We start from the raw sequence: 26,406 nt of genomic DNA, 5'->3' as shown, positions 1-26,406 counted from the left end.
TTAATATCAGGGATTTATCTAGGTTTCCACTCTATGGGAGGGCTTTTTCCAGGATTTTGGGGTGCATTTCTTGGAATTTGTGCCCATTCAGGCCAAAGAACATTTTTGAGGCCAGGAACTGAGTTTGGACGAGAAGACAGGGCTTTCAATCTGAGTTTCAATTCATCTCAAAGTGTAGGGTAGGCTAAGGATGGGGCTCCACTCTTCAGGAAGGCTTCCCACAAGATTTTGTGGTATATATCTGAGAACTTTTGCCCAATCAGCCCAAAGAACATTTTTGAGGTCAGGAACTGATGTTGGATGAGAATACTGAGTTTGCAATCTGTGTTCCAATTCATCCTAAAGGTGGTTAGTAGGGTTAAGATAAGGGTTTTATGAAGGATTCCACTCTTCAGGAAGGCTTTCTGCAAGATTGTGGGGTGTATTTCTGGGAATTTATGCCCATTCAGACCAAAGAGCAGGAACTTCTTTTGGATGACAAGACTAGGTTTGCAATCTGCATTCCAATTAAAGTCAAGGCTCTTCGAAGGTCTCCACTCTTCAGGAAGGCTTTCCACAGGATTTTGGGGTGTCTGCAGGAATTTGTGTCCAGTCAGCTCAAAGAACATTTTTGAAGTCAGGTACTGATGTTGGATGAGAAGACCGGTCTTGCAATCTGCATTTTAATTCATCCCAAAGATATTTGGTAGGGTTGAGGTCAGGGCTGTGAAGGCCACTCAAGTTTTTTCACACCAAACCACTCCAACCATGTCTATATGGAGTTGGTTTCGTGCAAAGCCACAGAGTCATGCTGACATAGAAAAGTAATGAAGGGTATCATTCAGTTTTTTATCGTTCAACCCACTGGTTGAACAAAAACAAAAATGTCTGTGTATACCCTGCTTTAGAGGTTAGTTTGACATTCTGCAATACTGCATTACTGATTATCAGTATTCCAAGTGCCTTTTCTGCTACCTACTCAGGATTGGCAGAGTTCCTATCCCTTTCTTCCAGAGAAACTGAAGTCACACTCCTGGCTATGCTGTCTAGCAAAGGTGTTTGAATCACAGAAGTAGCTGAGGAGAACTTCAAATTCTATGGTAGATAAGACAGTTTACATTGATGTATTTCATCCACAGAGTCAGCTGCTTGCCTGGAGTTCAGCTTCAGTGGTTCAAACTTTGCTTTGTCTGGATGGGGGTCCTCGGTTCCCCAAGGTTCTCTCTACAGAGGTTCGGATGTTCTCCCGTGTTTGTGAAAAGAGATATAATGCCTCACTACTTCTGAATTCAAAAAGTCTATCATTTATTCAGACAATTAGTACATCTCCTGCCAACCTCTGCCCCGTGGGAGATGTATTCGTTGTTTGAATAAACAATCGATTTTTTAAATTCCGCAGTAGTGTGGCTCTACCTCGCCTTAATTTTGGTGTATGCATAAGGGATGGATTCATGAGGAGCCTCAAGCACCTGCGACCAGTAGTTGAATGTTACTAGGGCCAAGAGCACTACCTGCTATGTGTTTGTGTTCCACAAGCTGTGAAATTTGCCTCTCTGCCTAATAGCGTGGTTGTAGAATATATGGCTCTCAACCAAATTGGCTCTGAATAGTAAGCTTCTTTGACGTCAGTGGTGAGAATGATCAATGTGTATTTGTAGCACATAATTAGTTAGTGTTATGTAAATAAATAAATGACACTCATGTTTAACTTTCCTTTGCTTCCCATTCAGCCGTTGGGAGCAAAGAGAGGACCAGGTGCTTAAGGGTCCAAGTGCCAATGCTGTCATAGAGGAGGAAGGATACCGAGTCACATGCAGCTCAATATATACTATATTGCCAAAAGTAATGGGACACTTCTCTGAATTATTGCATTCAGGTGTTTCAATCACCTCCATGGCAACAGGTGTATAAAAGCAAGCACCAAGGCATGTTTCTGCAAACATTTGTGAAAGAATGGGTCGCTTTCAGGAGCAATAAGTCCATCCGTGAAATTTCCTTGCTATAAGGGCTCGTTCACACTTGGCTGTTTTACCATCGCTTGCCAAATGCCCCTATAGCGTTTGGCAAGCTTTGGTCCGGCGTTTGCGGAGTGTTTTTTAAAAGCTCGGAAAACGCTCCACAAACGCCGCATGCGCGGTTTAGCGGCGGTTGCTAGGCATTTGCCGAGTGTTAAAAACGCCCCACAAACGCCTATAATACAGTTTGAATGGTGTTACCGCTCCGCAAACGCCCCGCAACCGCGTCGCAACCGCATCGCAAACGCCGGCCGGGCGTTTGCGGAGCGGCACCATAGACTAGAATAGGAGGCTTCTGACTCGACCAGAGGGGTCTGTTTTGCCGCGACGCAAACGCTCCCGTTAGAACAGCACCATGTGCTGTAATGTACAGAATTGGCAGAGGCATTTGGGAAGCGGTAAAAACACTTCCCACACGGCTCTCTGCTGCCTGCACACAACGCTAGTGTGAATGTAGCCTTAGTGGGATTATAACAACGTGGAAGCAAATGGGAATAACAGCCACTCAGACACCAAGTGGTAGGCCACGTCACATGACAGAGCGGGGTCAGTGCATGCTGAAACTCACAGTGTGCAGAAGTCGCCAACTGTCTGCAGAGTCAATAGCTAAAGACCTCCAAACTTGGTGTGGCCTTCAGATGAGCCCAACAACAGTGTGTAGAGAGCTTCATGGAATGGGTTTCCATAACCGAGCAGCTGCATCCAAGCCTTCCATCACCAAGTGCAATGCAAAGCGTGCAGTGGCGTAAAGCACGCCACCACTGGACTCTAGAGCAGTGGAGACGTGTTCTCTGGAGTGACCAATCATGCTTCTCTGTCCAGCAATCTGATGGACGTGTCTGGCTTTGGCGGTTGCCAAGAGAACGGTACTTGCCTGACTGCATTGTGCCAAGTGTAAAGATTGGTGGAGGGGGGATTATGGTGTGGGGTTGTTTTTCAGGGGTTGGGCTTGGCCCCCTAGTTCCAATGAAGGGAATTCTTAAGGCATCAGAATACCAAGACATTTTGGACAATTTCATGCTCTTAACTTTGTGGGAAGAGTTTGGGGATGGCCCCTTTCTGTTCCAACATGACTGCCCACCACAAAGCAAGGTCCATAAAGACATGGATGAGCGAGTTTGGGGTGGAGGAACTTGACTGGCCTGCACAAATACTGACCTAAACTGAACACCTTTGGGGTGAATTAGAGCGGATACTGCAAGCCAGGCCTTCTCGTCCGACATCAGTGCCTCACCTCACAAATTTGTTTCTGGAAGAATGGTCAAACATTCCCATAGACACCCTCCTAAACCTTGTGGACAGCCTTTCCAGAAAAAATGTAAGCTGTTATAGCTGCAAATGGCGGGCCAACCCAATGTTGAACCCTAAGGACTAATACTGAGATGCCATTAAAGTTCATGTGTGTGTAAAGGCAGGCGTCCTAATACCTTTGGCAATATAGTGTATTATGGCAAAATGTTAGTGGACACCTGACCATCACACCAATATAAGCCTGAGTAGCCTGCAAAGGGCCCTGACCTCAACCCTACTGAAAATCTTTGGGATGAATTGGGATATAGGTCTTCTCATCCAACAGCAGTACCTGACTCACAAATGTTCTTTTGGTTTAACTAGCGCATTCGAAAACTATGGACATTGACATGAAGTTGATCCTCTCCTTTGTAGCTCTAACAGTATCCACGAGATATCCACAGGATTTTATAGTGTGTGGGAATTTTGACCAAAAGAACACTTGTGAGGTCAGGTACTACTGTTGGATGAGAAGACTTGGCTCTCAGTCTGTGTTTCTAATCATCTTAAAGGTGTTCAGTAGAGTTGAGGCCAGGATTCTGCAGGCTAGTCAGTTCCTCCACACCAAACTGGTCAAACCATGTCTTTATGGAGCTGGCTTTGTTAGGAAGAGCACTGTCATCCTTGAACTGTTATCACAAGCTTGGCAAAGCACAAATGTCTGAAGTGTCTTTGTATTCTGTGGGATTAACAGTCCCTTTCATTGGAAACACCTTAACTCAATCATTTGGAGGGCTGCCGCCATACTGTTATCTAAATAGTGTAGGTATGATGGCTACATATTGTTGGTCATATAGTATAGGTGTGATGGTCAGATGTCCACATACTGTTGGCCACCTAGTATAGGAGGGATGGGATACCATTGACCATATTGTGTAGGTGTGAAGTTAAGATGTTCACTAACTGTTGGCCATATGGTGTACAGTAGGTTTGATGGTCAGATGCCCACATACTTTTTGCCATAAAATATAGGTGTGATGTCCAGATGTCCACATACTGTTGGCCATATAGTATAGGTGGGATGGAATAACTTTACCCATATTGTGTAGGCGTGAAGTTAAGATGTCCACATACTGTTGGCCATTTACTGTAGATATATTGGTCAGGCATCCACATGTTGTTGGCCATATAGGTAAGGTGTGACGGTCAGGTGTCCACATACTGTTGGCCATACAGATAAGGTGTGACGGTCAGGTGTCCACATACTCAAAACAATATAAGTGCAGCGCTACAAACAATGTCCAAGTGACAATAAAATATAAAATATAGACGATCGTCAAATATAAGATTGTTGAAGATGATAAACAGTTCAGTGCTGGGGGACTCGCAGGGAGTATAAGTGTAATCCAATCCCAGGAATAGATAAATTGCCTGCTTACCAGAAGCGCAATTACAATGCGCATGTACAGATTTCAAGTAGCCGGGGTCCCATGTAGGCGCTGCTTTATAGTACCCAGATGGTCCGTCGGTGGTAAGACGATGCTGACCTGGTCGGATCACACTGCTCCTTGGATCCACACAGAGAACCTAAAAATGCTGGGGCTGAGGTATGGGAACTCAGTACCAGGTGTAAAGAGTAAAAATACTCATAGTGTAGTATGTTTAAAATTATTTATTAAATCCAATACGTAAAACCATAGAAGTAACAAAAATGCATGCCTGCAGCCTGTAGCCAGTATAAGCAGCTTGAAAAAAAGAATCTATACACTGACCAATGAAAACCATGGGTGGGCCGCCGGACTTCCTGACCCGGCGGCGTAACGTCAAGGCGTACAAAGGCTCCTCCTAGACGCGTTTCGTGTCAATACACGTCTACTGTAGGGGTGATGCCATGCATGCCTGACGTCTGTTTGCCTCTATATATGTCCACATACTGTTGGCCATATAGGTAAGGTGTGACGGTCAGGTGTTCACATACTGTTGGCCATATAGGTAAGGTGTGATGGTCAGGTGTCCACATACGGTTGGCCATATAGGTAAGGTTTGATGGTCAGGTGTCCACATACCAATGACCTTATAGTGTAAGTGTGACATTCAGATGTCCACTTACTGTTGGCCATATTGTATAGGTGTGATGGTCAGATGTCCACATACTGTTGGCCATACAGGTAAGGTGTGACGGTCAGGTGTTCACATACTGTTGGCCATATAGGTAAGGTGTGATGGTCAGGTGTCCACATACTGTTGGCCATATAGGTAAGGTGTGATGGTCAGGTGTCCACATACCAATGACCATATAGTGTAAGTGTGACATTCAGATGTCCACTTACTGTTGGCCATATTGTATAGGTGTGATGGTCAGATGTCCACATACTGTTTGCCATATAGAGTAGTTTAAAAAGCCAGTTGCGACTACATGACACTTCCATTATGGTTTCCTAGGAGGAAAAAATACACAAACAGACGAACACTGAAATCTTTCCCAAATAAATTTAGATGCCTAAAACATAAATATCAGCTTTAGGAAGACATCTGTTCTTGATATTTTCCTGTATGTTGAATATTATATTTTATATCCTTTTCATAGATCACCAATGATGAGATGTGTGAGATTTGCGAAGTGTGGACCGCTGAGAGCCTCTACCCATGCCGGATCTGTTCTCGGGTCTTCCATGATGGATGTCTGCACCGGATGGGCTACCTACGCAATGATAATGCACTTGAGGTTACAGAAATGGCGCATACAGAGACAGGGTGGAGCTGTTATTATTGTGTAAGTAGGCCTTCGTTTAACTTAGTACATCATCAGGACTTCAGTCTGACATAGTTTGGTTTGCTTTAAAAGGCTATTAGTTTTATAGGCTGTCCATATAAAATGATACAAAAATTAATTGGTAGGTTTTTCCTGAAAATTTGCTTAAGCATAGCACAAAAGACATCATTGATCTGTTGAGTATAAATGATTTCTATTTGGGGAAACTGTCTAGAAATGAGTCATTTTAGACCGGAATAGAGACTAGAGGGGTCATTTGTGGCCCAGACATTACCATTGGGCTGCACATAATATACAGTACAGTTGTGACCAAAATTATTCAACCCCCAATGCTGTAAAGGGGTTTAGGGACTATAGTGTACATTTGGAATTGTATTCAGAATCAAATCCTACAAGGACGTTGTAACTACCCAAATGCAACTAAAATGACATCAATTGTTTATGTAATACAGTAGTAAATGGTTCTTATGTGGTTTCTTCATTGCCACAATTATTCAACCCCTTAAAGACTACCACTCTGAAGAACAGAGGTTCATACAGGTGCTTTCCATCAGGTATTGAAAACACCTGTGGATGTCACCGAGCAGCAATCAAGCATAATAAGCACCAATTAGGCAGCTTTAAAATGACTGTGATACTCAGCTCCTTCTAGACATTTACTGGTGTGGTTACAAACATGGTGAAGGCAAGAGAATGGTCCAGGAAGACAAGAGAAGAGGTGATTTCTCTTCACAGGAAGGGCAATGGCTATAAGAAGATTGCAAAGATGTTAAACATACCAAGAGACACCTTAGGAAGCATCATTCGCAAATTCAAGGCAAAGGGCACTGTTGAAACGCTACCTGGTCGTGGCAGAAAGAAGATGCTGACTTCGACTGCTGTGCGCTACCTGAAGCGTAGAGTGGAGAGAAGTCCCCGTGTGACTGCTGAGGAACTGAGAAAAGATTTGTCAGATGTGGGTACAGAAGTTTCAGCCCAGACAATAAGACGCACACTGCGTAATGAAGGCCTCCGTGCCAGAACTCCCAGGCGTACCCCCTTGCTGTCTCCAAAGAATAAGAAGAGTCGACTGCAGTATGCCAAAAGCCATGTGGACAAACCACAAAAGTTGTGGGATAGTGTTCTGTGGACTGATGAAACAAAATTAGAACTGTTTGGGCCCATGGATCAACGCTATGTTTGGAGGAGGAAGAACAAGGCCTATGATGAAAAGAACACCTTGCCTACTGTGAAGCATGGTGGAGGGTCAATCATGCTTTGGGGCTGTTTTGCTTCTGCAGGTACAGGGAAGCTTCAGCGTGTGCAAGGTACCATGAATTCTCTTCAGTACCAGGAGATATTGGATGGAAACGTGATGCAGTCCGTCACACACCTGAGGCTTGGGAGACGTTGGACCTTTCAACAGGACAATGATCCCAAGCATACCTCCAAGTCCACTAGAGCATGGTTGCAGAGGAAAGGCTGGAACATTTTGGAGTGGCCATCGCAGTCACCAGACTTAAATCCGATTGAGAACCTCTGGTGGGACTTAAAGAAAGCAGTTGCAGTGCGCAAGCCTAAGAATGTGACTGAACTGGAGGCCTTTGCCCATGAAGAATGGGCGAAGATACCCGTAGATCGCTGCAAGACACTTGTGTCAAGCTATGCTTCACGTTTAAAAGCTGTTATAACTGTAAAAGGATGCTGTACTAAGTACTAAGATTGAATGTCACTTGGGGGTTGAATAAAACTGATAATGCTGTGAGCACAGAAAAGACATTTGTGGTTATTTCATTATAACTGTTATGTTATATTTGTCTGACCTACAAGTGCCTCTTTAATGTAAATGTAAGCAAGATGACTGAATGATCAAAAGCAATGTCAAACTGGCCAAAACACTCAATTTCAGTGGGGGTTGAATAATTTTGGTCACAACTGTATATGCAAAGCATATGGCCTATTGAATGAGGCTGTGGATTGGGGAATGTGCAGCATGATATATAGAAATAATGGGGTGGTGTGAAATAGGGAACATACAGCATGGCATATTGAAGGAGGCAATGTGGAATATGGAGCATACAGCATGGCATATGCAATAATGTGGTGTAGAATACATCATCTATAGCAGGGCATATGGAATGAGACAAATGGAATAGGGAATGGACAGCAGGTATATGGAATAGTGATCGGTTTGTGGTTGAACATTTCAACCTACCGAAAGTTCGACCGTGAACTTCAAACAGGGAGAGTTTACTGAGCGGTATCTTACCATATCTGAGTATGTTGTAAGATAGCGCACAGTTACTAAAATACCGCAGGAGTTATATTACTAAGTCAGTCATGCTGTATTTTAGTAGCGAAACATTCATTCATGTTTCAGCTGTCAGCGGGGTTCTCCACTGACAGCTGAATGATAAAAAAATATCATGGGCAGGGGCGGACTGACCATTTGAGCACTTGGGCACTGCCCGAGGGCCGGGGGTTGGCATTGCCCATCAATTAAAAAAAAATATCATGGGCAGGGGCGGACTGACCATTTGAGCACTTCGGCACTGCCCGAGGGCCGGGGGTCAGTAGGGGGACCCATGAGATGCCCCTGGTACCTTTCATTGGCTTTTTCATAGGCTTTTTTGGGTGTGGTCGAGGACACAGGGGCCACATAATCCCCTATTGCCCGGGGGCCCCATGACTTGTCAGTCCACCCCTGGTCATGGGGTCCCCCATGTAGCTGGCCAGCTAAGACCAGTCCTAGGTTGTTAATATGGTTCACATATATGTGTATACCAAACCTGCTAATAACCTCAGTACAGTATATATGTGTATATGTTAAAGCCAAAAGCAGAATCATTGCTGTGATTTATGTCTTTGATTGTTATATGACATTTATATATTCATTGTGTTAGCAGAAGCAGAAAAGGAAAATATGCCTTTAAGAGTTAGTTAAAGGTGAGCCAATCACAGACAGCCTCACACTGTACAGAGCCTTAACCAATCCCAGCCAGTTTCACATTTGTGCCTGTGTAAAACTCCCTGCTAGGATTTTCTAGAGACACATGCTCACCAGACAGAAGAGGAAACAGACAAAGTTCCAATCAGAAGAGCTTTATGGAAGCAGAGAAGGCCAAATAGGTATTTAATGCACTTGTGTGTTCCTCTGTTGTTTAGTAATGCAGGTAGATCTGTATGTAAAAACTGTTGTATGTGTTTACTTGTAGTTCCACCGAACTTACGAATCAAGTCACTGTAGAGTAATCTAACGAACTTACGAATCAAGTCACTGTAGAGTAATCATAATCGAACGAATTTACCGAATCTAACGAATTTATCAATCTATCGAATCAACCCAATGTAATACGAATTAAACCATTGTAATATGAAACAAAATAAGCCATTGTAAGCAGTGTTATATGAAGAAGATTGAAGTTATTAAAAAAGTTAACTAAAGTATTCGGTGTGCTCTTTAAACCTACTGCATCCATAGAGCGGCATTGGAGGAATTACAGAGTAAAGTCAGTCTAATCAAACAAAGAAACAGCAATTGCATAATTTTTCTAATGCCACAGCACACAAGGCACCAAAGGGTGCTGCGTCTGCCACACCCCATCCCATCCATACCAAGGCCTTCTGGTCTGGTATGGCTTTTGAGGGGAACCCCCCACACCAACATTTTGGAAAAAATGGCATGGGGGTCCCCCCCCAAAAATCCATACCAGACCCTTATCCAAGCATGCAGCCGCGCAGGTCAGGAAAGGGGGGGGGGGGGACAAGCAAGCGCTTTCCCCCTCCTGTACCACACCAGGACACATGCCACAACATGGGGGGGTGCTTTGAGGCAGGGAGGCTCCTCCCCAAAGCACCTTGTCCCTATGTTGATGGGAACAAGGGCCTCTTCCCCACTAACCCTGGCTGGTTGTTTTGGGGGTCAGCTGGCGAGGGGCTTATCGAAATATGGAAGCCCCCTTTAACAAGGGGGCTCCCAGATCCCGCCCCCCATGTGAATGAGTGTGTGGTACATGGTATCGTTACCCATTCACAAAAAAAAGTGTAGTGTAAAAAGACAGGAGACAGTCTTTGACAAGTTCTTTATTAAAAATAATAAGAAAAAAAATTAGGCGGTGTGGATTAGGGAACGTACAGCATGGTATGTGGATTAGGGAACGTACAGCATGGTAGGTGGAATGAGGAGGGGTGGAAAAGGGAATGCACAGCATAGTGTGTAATAGAGAACGCTGTACGATTTCTAATCAGTCTGGAATGGGGTGGTGTGGAATGTTCAATACGGTGGCAACAGGCCTGTATAACACAGCCAAAGACAGCACAGGAGTGATTTTAAGAAGGTCTTCCAAAACACAGCCTCCGTATTATAGAAGATACTCTGGAAGGCTTACGGTGCCCATCAACATCTGACGAAGGAGGTGGCTGGAAGGTGGTCTGGTAGCAGTGCATCTGAATGTAGAATGAATTCCTTGCTGAAGGCTAGATTTGAAATCCCTACTCTTTTCCTCCAACTCTTGAACCTTTCCCTATGCTAGACACACTGTCCAGCACCAGCGGGTTCCTGTCTCTGATCTAGCCACTTTGAAAATATGCACCAACTGCAGTGGGACATTGCTATTTATTAGCACAGCCCACACATTTGGACAGCTTCTCCCCACGGTGACATAGAGAGGCCTCAGAAGAACAAGAGTTCCCTTTTATTCTCCGCCCTCTTTCCTTGATGACTGCCATAACAGTGCCACCTGTGCAGGGAGGCCAAACTATACCAGCCTATACCCCGGCATGATAGGTGGCACTTATTGTTGTGTTATATAAACAGAGATCCTCCTGCGCAAAAGGTGAATAACCCTACTGTAAGCTGCCAACACTTAATCTGTTACCCAAACAGTGAAAATACCAAAATTACATAAATAGTGCAGCGCTCAAAAACTAACCTATATATACAAATAACTGTGCTCACATGCAATAGTGACACACATATGGTGAAATAACCTAAATATCAAGTGCCACTTAATGATGATCTAAGGTGTTCATAAAGATATGAAAAACGCTTATATACAACGTGGTAAAGAATGCATAAAAACGCATAAATATCAAACGCATAAATACATATAAAAAATAATTATAAATAATTTATAAAGTGCTCCAAATGTGGTAATGTGACCACATTCAATCAAATATATCTTCCAAAAAATCAAGCAAAAAAATAGTCCATAAAAAATAGTGGCAAACACATGCAAAGTGAAAAAGGTGCAAAAATATGCTAAAAAATTGTGCAAAGAGAAAGTGTCCTTGTTCCACAGCAGTGCAAATCTTCCCCTCCTACGGCTAAATTGCCTCCTCACCTCCTTACATCGACCCCTAAGGGCCACACAGCATTCAGGATCTCTCTGGATCCTTATCTCCTGGAGATCAGCACTTCTCCTGCCGTCCTGGATCACTCTGAAGGTATTCCCATTACCCCCACTCAGAAGCTTCTATAGGATAATTACTCACCATCCAGTGAGCAAGAAAGAAAGAGATCCTCTAAGTGCAGTATTTATCAGAGCCAAACGACACTTTAATAACAATGGTTTTACACAAGCATATAGCCACTCACATGTTTTTCCATTCCTCTCGACATGTGGGTGTACTGCATGTAATTAGAAGGACTTCCTGGGTATACCAAGATGGCGGTTGGCACCGGAAGTGCGTCACCGCGTACCGGAAGTTCGGCGTACTGGCGTGCCTACGCGTTACGTCACTCTTACTCGTGACTTCCTCTGGGCTTTGCCCTATGCACGCCTATCCTCCCTTAAGTAGCGGACCTCCTCTGATGACTAATTGTCGGTCCACCCCCTTCTACATTTACACGGAGCGGCCATTTTCTTGGAGCTCATCTCCACTCCAGGAGTGAGGACACCTCTTTCAACCCTAGGGATAGATATGAACGCCAAGCATTCCATCCATCCCTACGATCATCCACCCGACCCTGATTTTTAAAAATTGCTTTATTGAAAACAATTAAAAGAACAACATTTAATATGGGGATTTTAAAATCATTACATAATAGGCTTATACTGTTTTCCAGGATAACTATAGGACCCCAATTGGATACTCCTAAATATTACATACTATCAGTACTAAAAATATACTATTCTTTATTACTAAAATCCATAGAATTATAAATAGCAGAGAAAATTTGGGATTAATTTAAAATAAATTTTGGAGTCATTTTAATATTTGTTCATTCATTATTTATAGATAGATAAATGGGATACCACAGCAATGGAATCCCTATTTATTCCATTACCTACAATTCACCCACACATTTACAAAATTGACTTAAATATCTACACATAAATAAATTATTTGTCATAGCCATGATTCTTCATAAGATAGTTAAAAATCATTTAAAAATCACTAATAAAACATTACTAATAAAACAGTACAAATTGAACTGATTAAAAATCACTGATAAAACAGTTCAAATCGAACTCGACATTTAACCCCTTAGGGACCTGTGTTTGCATATAATAGATCCACTTAGACTCAGTCTGACTCAGAGATAACACTTTATTGCTACCCCTCCAGTGTTTCTTAAACTTTTCCACACCCCAGAATTTCATTTTTCTGGGGTCTTTATTGTGGTACATAGCAAAATGTCTAGAGACATTGTGTTTTGGGAACCCTTTTCTAATGTTTTGGACATGTTCCCTCAGTCTCTTCCATAATGGCCTTTTAGTTCGGCCTATGTACTGGAGTCCACACTCACACTCTATACAGTACACTACCCCTTCGGACCTACAAGTGATAAAATCTTTAATATCATATTTCTGACCGGTGGAGGTGGCAATAAAATCCTTACGTCTTCTGTTTAATCGTTCAGTAGCTACACAAGCGAAACAGTTCTTACACGGAAAAAAACCTTTTTCATTCAGGAAAGTGATATGATTCTTTATTGGGGGATCTAAAACATTCTTAACCACCTTCGATCTTATTGTGGGAGCTTTTCTATAGATGAATCTCGGAGTATCCGGTAATGACCCCCCTAGTACAGGGTCCAACTTCAAAATACCCCAATGTTTTCTGTAAATATTCTCTACCTTTTTAAAATGTGTATTAAAATCCAATACCACCGCAATTTGGAAATCTGCTTTTTCATCTTTACTTTTATCCCTTAAGAACTGCTCTCTATTAATATTGCCCACTTGGTCTATTTCTGATAATATCCTCTCTTCAGGGTACCCTTTTTGTATAAATCTTGACCCCAGCATTTCTGCTTGATTCAAATAATCACTCTTAGAGGTGCAGTTCCGTCTCAGTCTTACAAACTGCCCCTTAGGGATATTATACAGCCAGGATGGGTAATGGCAGCTCCCCATAGGGATATATCCATTGCGATCGACCATTTTGAAATGCGTTTTGGTTTCTAATTTACCATTTAAAATCCTAATATTAAGGTCTAAAAAATTTAACTCTTCCTTGCTCCACTCCCATGTAAATTTAATATTTTTATCATTTGTATTAAGGTTCGTTAGAAAAACTTGTAAGGTGGTCAATTCTCCTTCCCATACGATGATTACATCATCGATGTACCTTTTATATATATTTAACTCTTTGGGGTACTCTTGATATACCATTTTGCTCTCCCAATGTGCCATAAATAGGTTTGCTACACTTGGCGCAAACCTGGCCCCCATCGCAACACCTCTTATTTGTTTAAAATAATTTTTGTCATGCCAGAAATAGTTATGATGTAAACAAAACTCCAAACACTCTAATATATATTTGCTTTGTGTCCAGGGTAGATTGCTATATGTCCTGAGGCCCCAACTCACTGCTTCCATTGCATCATTATGTCCGATGATTGTATATAGTGAGGAGACATCTGCACTCGCCATATACAACTCACATCCTCCTCTTACTTCTTCTAATGTTTGGATAAGTTGTTTCGTGTCTCTCAAAAAAGACTGAGTACGTTTAACCACCGGTTGCAGGAATTCGTCTATGTATTGTCCCATTCTTGCTAAAACTGACTGTATGCCATTTACTATGGGCCTTCCAGGTGGATTTACAGCATCTTTATGGATTTTCGGAACTGTATATATGACTGGTATTCTGCATGTATCTGGCGTGAGAAACCTTGCTTCTTTTTTATTCAAAATATTTTTCTCCACGCCTTTTTTCACCAATCTCTCCAGCTCTTTTTTATATTGTACCGTGGGGTCTTTTTTCAGGACTTCATAAGTATGAATATCACTTAATTGTTTGGCTAACTCACCTGAATAGTAATCTTTGGACAAAACTACGATGCCTCCCCCTTTGTCCGCTGGTCTGATTACTATGTCATCTCTCTTACTGAGTTTTTTGATACCTATTTCCATACCTATATTCTTATTGATTTTAGGGATAGTTAGTCGTTCTAAGTCAAGATTAACCATTTTTTTAAAAACATCTATTTGGCTATTGTTCGATATTTGAGGGTTAAAAAGTGATTTGTTTCTAAAATCAGTATGGGTGAACCTGGTACTAGGGGCACTGTTACTAATACTCCTTGCCCCCGGTAATCCTAAAAAATACTTCTTAATGTTCAGTTTCCTGATGAATTTCTGAGTATCTATATAGATTTTGAACTTATTGGCAGGTGTGGGGGGGGCGTATTTGAGGCCCTTGTCCAAAACCATAATTTCCTCTTTGGACAATTCCGAGCCACTGATATTGAACACCCCTTCCCCTATTATTCTCTTTTTCTTTTGTTTTTTGAGTCCTGCCCTGCATCCCCTCTTCCTCCTGGGCTTCTCCATCCTTCTCTTGGGGGACTCCTCTCTCCTGGGTCCCTCCCTAAAAAATCCTCCCGTGGATAATCTGACCTCAAAGGTTCAAACCTATTGTGTGTAGGGATAGGACTCCTCTCTTCATATCTGTGATATTCCCACCTCCCTTCTGGTGGTGGTCTATCATAATAATGTCCATTGGGTCCCTTATCGTAGTATTGTCCATTGGGTCCCTTATCATAATATTGTCCATTAGGTCCTTTGGGATAATACGGTCTAGGCGGGGGGTACTGATTAGGTGCCGGGTAATAATTGGGCCTAAAATTCTGGAAATTGGGTCTTTGGTTATACGGTTGACCTTTCCCCTGTGGTTTCTTGTAACCCCCATTTCCATTTTTTGGTTTCCACCCATTTCCAGGAGTGCGATAGGCCTGGTTATAGTAGTTATTAGCCATTTTATTAGGTCCTCTATAATAATCAACATATGCAGGTACATTTTTCCCAGCTCCTTCCTTCCTTTCTTTTGTCGGTGTTGTATTGGCTGAGGCTATTTCTACTTCATTCAAAGAGGATTGCCACTTAAATACTTGATCTTTACTCATGTCATTCAAATCTCTCTGGTATTTTTTGAGCTTCCTATTTTTAACTTCCTGGTCCACTTTATCTAAATCCTTGTTTAATCTTTTTGTTAGATTTTGCATTTCCACCGTATCTTTGAGTGGCTCAATTTTTTCTTTAATTTCCCCAATCTGGCTATCCAGATTCCTTATTTTCCTTTGTTTCCTCTTAAGGAGGAACATGACTAATTCTAGCCCTTTTTCATGGAAAAAGTTGAACCACTCCTCTGTCCCTTCAGGGTCTGTTAACCCATCACAGATGGGCACATCCCACCTTAGTCTCCTGGGCACTAGTTTGTCTTTTAAATACTTCTCATGTGTGACTATGTCCCACCACGCCACAACTTTCTTCTCCATGAGGTGGCCCAACTTCCTATATAATGACTCTAAGTCACTGGTGGGACCCCCTTGTGGCTGTTTAAAAATCTCTTCAACATTAATAGACCTATTCTCAAGATATCCAAATACTTCCATAATGCTTGCTGGAGGTAGTAGTAAGGTACTAAACAATTGGAATATAAACAGAGATCCTCCTGCGCAAAAGGTGAATAACCCTACTGTAAGCTGCCAACACTTAATCTGTTACCCAAACAGTGAAAATACCAAAATTACATAAATAGTGCAGCGCTCAAAAACTAACCTATATATACAAATAACTGTGCTCACATGCAATAGTGACACACATATGGTGAAATAACCTAAATATCAAGTGCCACTTAATGATGATCTAAGGTGTTCATAAAGATATGAAAAACGCTTATATACAACGTGGTAAAGAATGCATAAAAACGCATAAATATCAAACGCATAAATACATATAAAAAATAATTATAAATAATTTATAAAGTGCTCCAAATGTGGTAATGTGACCACATTCAATCAAATATATCTTCCAAAAAATCAAGCAAAAAAATAGTCCATAAAAAATAGTGGCAAACACATGCAAAGTGAAAAAGGTGCAAAAATATGCTAAAAAATTGTGCAAAGAGAAAGTGTCCTTGTTCCACAGCAGTGCAAATCTTCCCCTCCTACGGCTAAATTGCCTCCTCACCTCCTTACATCGACCCCTAAGGGCCACACAGCATTCAGGATCTCTCTGGATCCTTATCTCCTGGAGATCAGCACTTCTCCTGCCGTCCTGGATCACTCTGAAGGTATTCCCATTACCCCCACTCAGAAGCTTCTATAGGATAATTACTCACCATCCAGTGAGCAAGAAAGAAAGAGATCCTCTAAGTGCAGTATTTATCAGAGCCAAACGACACTTTAATAACAATGGTTTTACACAAGCATATAGCCACTCACATGTTTTTCCATTCCTCTCGACATGTGGGTGTACTGCATGTAATTAGAAGGACTTCCTGGGTATACCAAGATGGCGGTTGGCACCGGAAGTGCGTCACCGCGTACCGGAAGTTCGGCGTACTGGCGTGCCTACGCGTTACGTCACTCTTACTCGTGACTTCCTCTGGGCTTTGCCCTATGCACGCCTATCCTCCCTTAAGTAGCGGACCTCCTCTGATGACTAATTGTCGGTCCACCCCCTTCTACATTTACACGGAGCGGCCATTTTCTTGGAGCTCATCTCCACTCCAGGAGTGAGGACACCTCTTTCAACCCTAGGGATAGATATGAACGCCAAGCATTCCATCCATCCCTACGATCATCCACCCGACCCTGATTTTTAAAAATTGCTTTATTGAAAACAATTAAAAGAACAACATTTAATATGGGGATTTTAAAATCATTACATAATAGGCTTATACTGTTTTCCAGGATAACTATAGGACCCCAATTGGATACTCCTAAATATTACATACTATCAGTACTAAAAATATACTATTCTTTATTACTAAAATCCATAGAATTATAAATAGCAGAGAAAATTTGGGATTAATTTAAAATAAATTTTGGAGTCATTTTAATATTTGTTCATTCATTATTTATAGATAGATAAATGGGATACCACAGCAATGGAATCCCTATTTATTCCATTACCTACAATTCACCCACACATTTACAAAATTGACTTAAATATCTACACATAAATAAATTATTTGTCATAGCCATGATTCTTCATAAGATAGTTAAAAATCATTTAAAAATCACTAATAAAACATTACTAATAAAACAGTACAAATTGAACTGATTAAAAATCACTGATAAAACAGTTCAAATCGAACTCGACATTTAACCCCTTAGGGACCTGTGTTTGCATATAATAGATCCACTTAGACTCAGTCTGACTCAGAGATAACACTTTATTGCTACCCCTCCAGTGTTTCTTAAACTTTTCCACACCCCAGAATTTCATTTTTCTGGGGTCTTTATTGTGGTACATAGCAAAATGTCTAGAGACATTGTGTTTTGGGAACCCTTTTCTAATGTTTTGGACATGTTCCCTCAGTCTCTTCCATAATGGCCTTTTAGTTCGGCCTATGTACTGGAGTCCACACTCACACTCTATACAGTACACTACCCCTTCGGACCTACAAGTGATAAAATCTTTAATATCATATTTCTGACCGGTGGAGGTGGCAATAAAATCCTTACGTCTTCTGTTTAATCGTTCAGTAGCTACACAAGCGAAACAGTTCTTACACGGAAAAAAACCTTTTTCATTCAGGAAAGTGATATGATTCTTTATTGGGGGATCTAAAACATTCTTAACCACCTTCGATCTTATTGTGGGAGCTTTTCTATAGATGAATCTCGGAGTATCCGGTAATGACCCCCCTAGTACAGGGTCCAACTTCAAAATACCCCAATGTTTTCTGTAAATATTCTCTACCTTTTTAAAATGTGTATTAAAATCCAATACCACCGCAATTTGGAAATCTGCTTTTTCATCTTTACTTTTATCCCTTAAGAACTGCTCTCTATTAATATTGCCCACTTGGTCTATTTCTGATAATATCCTCTCTTCAGGGTACCCTTTTTGTATAAATCTTGACCCCAGCATTTCTGCTTGATTCAAATAATCACTCTTAGAGGTGCAGCACTTGTAGGTCCGAAGGGGTAGTGTACTGTATAGAGTGTGAGTGTGGACTCCAGTACATAGGCCGAACTAAAAGGCCATTATGGAAGAGACTGAGGGAACATGTCCAAAACATTAGAAAAGGGTTCCCAAAACACAATGTCTCTAGACATTTTGCTATGTACCACAATAAAGACCCCAGAAAAATGAAATTCTGGGGTGTGGAAAAGTTTAAGAAACACTGGAGGGGTAGCAATAAAGTGTTATCTCTGAGTCAGACTGAGTCTAAGTGGATCTATTATATGCAAACACAGGTCCCTAAGGGGTTAAATGTCGAGTTCGATTTGAACTGTTTTATCAGTGATTTTTAATCAGTTCAATTTGTACTGTTTTATTAGTAATGTTTTATTAGTGATTTTTAAATGATTTTTAACTATCTTATGAAGAATCATGGCTATGACAAATAATTTATTTATGTGTAGATATTTAAGTCAATTTTGTAAATGTGTGGGTGAATTGTAGGTAATGGAATAAATAGGGATTCCATTGCTGTGGTATCCCATTTATCTATCTATAAATAATGAATGAACAAATATTAAAATGACTCCAAAATTTATTTTAAATTAATCCCAAATTTTCTCTGCTATTTATAATTCTATGGATTTTAGTAATAAAGAATAGTATATTTTTAGTACTGATAGTATGTAATATTTAGGAGTATCCAATTGGGGTCCTATAGTTATCCTGGAAAACAGTATAAGCCTATTATGTAATGATTTTAAAATCCCCATATTAAATGTTGTTCTTTTAATTGTTTTCAATAAAGCAATTTTTAAAAATCAGGGTCGGGTGGATGATCGTAGGGATGGATGGAATGCTTGGCGTTCATATCTATCCCTAGGGTTGAAAGAGGTGTCCTCACTCCTGGAGTGGAGATGAGCTCCAAGAAAATGGCCGCTCCGTGTAAATGTAGAAGGGGGTGGACCGACAATTAGTCATCAGAGGAGGTCCGCTACTTAAGGGAGGATAGGCGTGCATAGGGCAAAGCCCAGAGGAAGTCACGAGTAAGAGTGACGTAACGCGTAGGCACGCCAGTACGCCGAACTTCCGGTACGCGGTGACGCACTTCCGGTGCCAACCGCCATCTTGGTATACCCAGGAAGTCCTTCTAATTACATGCAGTACACCCACATGTCGAGAGGAATGGAAAAACATGTGAGTGGCTATATGCTTGTGTAAAACCATTGTTATTAAAGTGTCGTTTGGCTCTGATAAATACTGCACTTAGAGGATCTCTTTCTTTCTTGCTCACTGGATGGTGAGTAATTATCCTATAGAAGCTTCTGAGTGGGGGTAATGGGAATACCTTCAGAGTGATCCAGGACGGCAGGAGAAGTGCTGATCTCCAGGAGATAAGGATCCAGAGAGATCCTGAATGCTGTGTGGCCCTTAGGGGTCGATGTAAGGAGGTGAGGAGGCAATTTAGCCGTAGGAGGGGAAGATTTGCACTGCTGTGGAACAAGGACACTTTCTCTTTGCACAATTTTTTAGCATATTTTTGCACCTTTTTCACTTTGCATGTGTTTGCCACTATTTTTTATGGACTATTTTTTTGCTTGATTTTTTGGAAGATATATTTGATTGAATGTGGTCACATTACCACATTTGGAGCACTTTATAAATTATTTATAATTATTTTTTATATGTATTTATGCGTTTGATATTTATGCGTTTTTATGCATTCTTTACCACGTTGTATATAAGCGTTTTTCATATCTTTATGAACACCTTAGATCATCATTAAGTGGCACTTGATATTTAGGTTATTTCACCATATGTGTGTCACTATTGCATGTGAGCACAGTTATTTGTATATATAGGTTAGTTTTTGAGCGCTGCACTATTTATGTAATTTTACTTATTGTTGTGTGATTGATCTCAATGGAAGAGTCAGCAGAGGGGGCATGTTGGAGTGGAAATAGGAACTCAGTTTTGGGTTGACTTAAAAGAAATCTCAGTTTCCTCAGAAATTTGGAGAAATTAAAACAATTTTACTCAAGCCTAATTAGAAACAAAATAAAAAAAACCGCTTGTGAGTTAATAGAAGGGGTATGAGATGTTAGAGGAGTGTAAATCTTACTGGATTGGAGACTGAAAGTCACATGGGCAGGGTGAAGCCACAAGGATTGTTTGTGTAAAGGATGTTGGGTATTCAGAAACTTCTGGCTAAGAGAAAGTTTCTGCAGAACTGAATTGAGAATAAAATAGAGAATATAATTGGGGTACATTGTGAGTCAAGGTATGTGGGGAGGTATTAATTTAAAAAAAAACTGTCACAGCAGCTTGGCAGATCAGAGGGTCTTTGGCCGGGGAGGAGTCAGTAAATTGTTACAAAACTTAGGGGCCCATCTTGGGTATGGCGCTTCCACCTGGTTGGTGATTGGCGGTCCTGGGGGAAAGTAAGAATGTGTGATTTTGTAATGTCTTTGAGCTGGTTGGAGTGTGACTGAGGACATGGGCTATTCTAGTTATAGAGAGGGCCTTTAAGACCCCCTCTTGGTTGCATTGTCAAAATTGTTTATTTTTTGTTGTTATGTTATTGTTTTTATTTTGCAAATAAATTGGCTGCCTAAATCCATGTTGCGGAGTTAGTGTTGGTATTTTAAGGTTTGGTTAGTAGAAGAACTGAAATTGATTAATCCTTTAGTCAAGAATAATGTTACTCCATAGAAGGACTTTTCCCTAAACTGAAGGTCTAGCCCACTCTCTAGACTTGGTAAACCTCCGTTCAGCCAGCGGTGGAGTGATTCGGCTCACTATCCTAGCTGTTTAAACCCATGTCATGCAGTCATTGTTTTCATTTTAAGGGTTAGTAGAAGGACCAAAGTTGCTGAATCCTTTAGTCAAGAATGTTATTCCATAGATGGACTTCTCCATTAACCAAAGGTCTAAGCTGCTCTCTAGACTTGGTAAACCCCAGTTCAGCCAGCGATAGAGCGATTCAACTCACTTTCCTAGCTGTTTAAACCCATGTCATGCAGTAATTGATTCATTTTAAGGGTTAGTAGAAGGACCAAAGTTGCTGAATCCTTTAGTCAAGAATAATGTTACTCCATAGATGGACTTCTTCCTTAACCAAAGGTCTAAGCTTCTTTCCAGACTTGGTAAACCCCAGTTCAGCTTGCGATGGAGCGATTCGACTCACTTCCCTAGCTGTTTAAACCCATGTCATGCAGTCATTGATTCATTTTAAGGGTTAGTAGAAGGACCAAAGTTGCTGAATCCTTTAGTCAAGAATAATGTTACTCCATAGATGGACTTCTTCCTTAACCAAAGGTCTAAGCTGCTTTCTGGACTTGGTAAACCCCAGTTCAGCCTGCAATGGAGCGATTCAACCCACTTTTGTAGCTGTATCGATGCATCAAACAGGTGATTCAACTCACTTTCCTAGCTGTATCGATGCATCAAACAGAGGCCTTCTGCTGTGTTTCCATTTTGGAGTCTTGAGGTGCTTCTGATGTTTCAAACTGTTCATTTTGCAAAACCGCCCTGCTGCAAAGCATTCTTTATATATATTCTCTTTGCCCCGACTCCCCTCCCGGCTGCCAGTAAGTTATTAATTATGCACAATGATATAGAACTTGAAGGTGGCAAACACAGCACTTTTAGGTCAAACTTAGAGCAAAAACCACAAAGCTACAAGAAAGCTGAACACCTCCAGAGACCCGATAGGATGAATTTCACCATCAAACACCCAATAAAAGAAAACAAGCAGAAAGAGACACATTGATCGTCTGCACAACCGCCAGCAAGATCCGCACTCGGCTTTTCTAGTCTTCTAATAAAGATACAGCACTCTCGCCGTCTAATTTTATAACCGCAAGGTTTCGGATGATATGTGAGAGAGCAGACCTACAGAAATCCTGCTGGATTCATCCCTGAATTTAGGTTCAGCGAACGCTAGAGCGGGGTAATCTGTGCATAGACGCAGGAATAAAATTCCACTGCTCTTCCGAAGAAGAGAGCGTGTCCGCACAGAGAGGTCTCAGCAGGGCATTATTCCATGATGGCTGTGAGGTGTCAAGTGTTACAAGGGAAAAAAAAGTATAATCTTCTTTCTACTGGAAAATCTTAGGGGAAACATCTTGGGGCAGGGCAGAAGGGGAAGAAAAGAGGAAGGAGGAAAGGAGAGGAAGAGAAATAAGGAAGGAAATGAGCGAAAAGGAGACGAAGAGAAAAAAAAGGTAAGGAGAGGAGACAAAAGGAAAGAAAAAAAAAAAAAAGGAAGGCGAGAAAAAAAAAAGGAAGGTAGAGAAGAAAGGTAAGGAGTGGAAAAGACAAAAAGGATGGAGAGGAGAGAAAGAGGAAGAAAAACGGAAAGGAAAAGAATAGAAAGGAGAGGAAAAAAAAAGGAGGGAGAGGAAAAGAAAAGGAAGGAGAGGGAAAGAAAAAAGAGAGAAAGAGAGTAGAGGAAGGGAGCAGAAGAAAGAGAGCAGAGGAAGAGAAGAGAGGAAGGGAGCAGAGGAAAGAGAAGAGAGGAAGGGAGCAGAGGAAAGAGAGTAGAGGAAAGGAGCAGAGGAAAGAGAGGAGAGGAAGGGAGCAGAGGAAAGAGAGTAGAGGAAGAGAACAGAGGAAGGGAGCAGAGGAAAGAGAGTAGAGGAAGGGAGCAGAGGAAAGAGAGGAGAGGAAGGGAGCAGAGAAAAGCGAGTAGAGGAAAGGAGCAGAGGAAAGGGAGGAGAGGAAGGGAGCAGAGGAGAGGAAAGGAGCAGAGGAAAGAGAGGAGAGGAAGGGAGCAGAGAAAAGCAAGTAGAGGAAGGGAGCAGAGGAAATAGAGGAGAGGAAGGGAGCAGAGGAAATAGAGGAGAGGAAGGGAGCAGAGGAAATAGAGGAGAGGAAGGGAGCAGAGGAAAGCAAGTAGAGGAAGGGAGCAGAGGAAATAGAGGAGAGGAAGGGAGCAGAGGAGAGGAAGGGAGCAGAGGAAAGAGAGGAAAGGAAGGGAGCAGAGAAAAGCAAGTAGAGGAAGGGAGCAGAGGAAATAGAGGAGAGGAAGGGAGCAGAGGAAATAGAGGAGAGGAAGGGAGCAGAGGAAATAGAGGAGAGGAAGGGAGCAGAGGAAAGAGAGTAGAGGAAGGGAGCAGAGGAAAGAGAGGAGAGGAAGGGAGCAGAGGAAAGAGAGGAGAGGAAGGGAGCAGAGGAAATAGAGGAGAGGAAGGGAGCAGAGGAAATAGAGGAGAGGAAGGGAGCAGAGGAAAGAGAGTAGAGGAAGGGAGCAGAGGAAAGAGAGGAGAGGAAGGGAGCAGAGGAAAGAGAGGAGAGGAAGGGAGCAGAGGAAAGAGAGGAGAGGAAGAAAAAAAAGGAAGGAAGAAAAAAAGGTAAGGAGAGGACAGAAAAGGAGAGAGAGAGAAAAAAAGAAAGGACTGGAGAGGAGAGGAAAGGAGAGGAAGAAAAAGGGAAGGAAAAGGAAAGGGGAATGAAATGAAAAGGGAAAGGAAAAGGGAGGGGAGGGAAAAGGAAAAAAGGAGGGGAAGGAAATGAAAAGGGAAAGGAAAAAGGAATGGGAAGAAAAAGGAAAGGGAAGAGGGAGGAAAGGGAAAGGAAAAAGAAAAGAGGAGGGTAAGGAAAAGGAAAGGGAAGGAAAGGAAAGGGGAAGAGAAAGGACCTAGTACAACAAATATATATTCTGTATACCACGGTAGTGAGCCGCGTAAAAAAGAAGGAAACCCCCACCCCTGGCAAGGTAAAGGCATAATGTACTAGCATTCATTGCATACTCAGCACATTATGAACGACTTACCTTGAAGCTAAGCCCTCTAGTGAAGCGCTGACACGGCTCCCCAGGGCTTCCATCTTCACCCGGTCTTCCTTCCAGGTTCACGAGCTCTGGCGGAGGCGTGATGATGTCACTCCCGTACATGCGCGGGAGTCCCGGGTCACGGCACAGTCCTCTGAAGGAACGGCACAGGTATGCCATTCCTTCAGAGCGCATGCGCTGGCTATCAGAAAGGGATAATATCTCCTAAGTGGTTAACGTTTCGGAGATATTGATTTTACTGAAATTATTGAAGAGTTTACTACCACTTTAAGAAGAAACTTCTAAGAGTAAAGCTGTATATATGTCATACACTGCAATCTGTACCCCTGCTGAACATTGTATGCAAAAGAAGAAAGAAGAGAGAAAAGATGGGAATGCAGGAAGGAAAGCCAAGGAAAGAGGAGGAAAGGAAGGTGAAACGAAGGGAAAAAAAATCAAGAATGGAAGGCAGGGTGGGAAGCAAAAAAAAAAAGTAGATGGGGAGAGGAAAGAGAGAAAGAGGGGAGGACATGAAAAGAGGGTAAAGGGGAAAAACAAAATCAACAAGGTCTGATAATAGTATGTGCAACAAAAGAACGCAAACTATTACTCTGAAATCTTACAGAACATGTTTAATGAGAAGCATTGAGGAGTATTCATGTGTATATTTGTATGCCAGACACTACAGCCTTGAGCAACTGCTGGAAGGAAGGAAGGAAGGAAGGAAGGAAGGAAGGAAGGGGGTCTCTGATGTAGAAAAGGAGGGATCATGTTGTCAACCAATATTGTGTTTCATAAATTTATTTTTCCCTAAAGCAGCAGTTATGTATCTGTCCTGGCCATGAAGGGGCCACAGTTTTACCCACATGGAAGAAAAATATATTTTAAATATATTTTTAAAATATTCTTTGCAACTATATTGACATATATATGAAATGCTACAATTTGGCCATATTCAAATAGTTTTTAAAATATATATTTTTTAAATATATTCTTCAGATTTTTTTTTAACATATAAAAAGGTTTTTTTAACATACATTTTTACATATATTTGTAAATGCGTTCCAAAAATGTAGATTAAATGTATTTTTAAAGACATACAGTATATTTGAAAATGTATTTTTAAAAATATTTTTCATCTATTTTGTAATAAAAAAATGCATTTCAACATACTATATATATATATGTGTGTGTGTGTGTGTATATATATATTCTTATTAAAATATATGTAAAAATATATGTTAAAATGACTTTTTTGTATGTTAAAAAAAATCTGAAGAATATATTTAAAAAATATATATTTTTAGAAAACTATTTGAATATGGCCAAATATTTGTCATATATTTTGTAATATATAAAAAACGCATTTCAACAAGCAGTATGTCTATCTATCTATCTATCTATCTATCTATCTATCTATCTATCTAGATAGATAGATAGATAGATAGAGTATGTGTGTGTATACATATACATATATTGAAATATATTGAGTACGGCCAAAATTGTAGTATTTAAAATATATTTTTCTTCCATGCGGGTAAATACAGAAATTTTGAGAGCACAGCTGTAAAACCTCAGCAAAGACACGGTCGGTCGGTCCCCCTTCCAGGTGTCACAGCTGTGTTCAGGCCCCCCGCAGAGAGTAACAACATAAGTAAAGGGAAGTCTTCTTTTAATTCTCAGCCTGGATCTCAGTAAATTGGAGTGACGCTGGCTCCTTTCCAGCAGAATGTTCCGCTGCAGCTCAGATTCATTATTAATGGCCCATTATCATGGGTAGATCGTCGTCTCTCCGCTTTAAGAGCTATAGTTGACAAGCAATGGAATAATCAATGCGGAGTGTTGGCGGGCAGACACACAAGCCAGGCACTGGTCCAGATTTAATCTGTGCATCCCACGCTCATCTAGATGTTCTATAAGAGCTCGGTGGGGGTTGGGTGTTTCTGTCAGAGGAATGTTAGGGGCCCCCGGAGCGTAGATGAGAATCTGTTGCATTTTTGCAATTCCATGCTTTTCCATTGGTGGCGCTGCGCTTAAAGACGAGTCAGAGGTGTATGGCTTCCAGCCAGCAGGTGTCTCCCTTCATCATCATCATCATCATCATCACTCCTATATAGTTCTCATCTGCACCTGGCTTCTTGTAGGCCTCAGTGGTCTGAGCATTTGAACATGATCCCGGGCTCCCCTTCTGTGGATCGTCAATGTTTTGCATTTGTCAGGTTGTAGAGGCAGATACAGACAGCAAATGTCCACCATGTGCAACCCTACCACCCACTATGGGACATTGTTCAG

The 26,406-nt window shown here is 41.5% G+C and overlaps 1 protein-coding gene across 1 annotated transcript in view; it reads left to right on the top strand.

Annotated features, from left to right (window-relative positions):
• PHF24 (PHD finger protein 24) overlaps positions 1 to 26,406 on the top strand; it is a 129,968-nt gene that overhangs the window by 20,379 nt on the left and 83,183 nt on the right. Inside the window, exon 2 of the mRNA XM_089654328.1 lies at positions 5,812 to 5,997. Within this exon, the coding sequence (XP_089510454.1) occupies positions 5,812 to 5,997 (186 nt within the window). The remainder of the gene's footprint in view (positions 1 to 5,811; positions 5,998 to 26,406) is intronic.

Source organism: Staurois parvus, unplaced genomic scaffold, assembly GCF_062004578.1.
Source record: "Staurois parvus isolate SC_StPar_1 unplaced genomic scaffold, SC_StPar_1.0 ptg000756l, whole genome shotgun sequence".
Lineage (NCBI taxonomy): Eukaryota > Metazoa > Chordata > Amphibia > Anura > Ranidae > Staurois > Staurois parvus.
The sequence above is the reverse complement of the archived record's forward strand: the minus strand, read 5'-3'. Positions and strand labels throughout refer to the sequence as shown.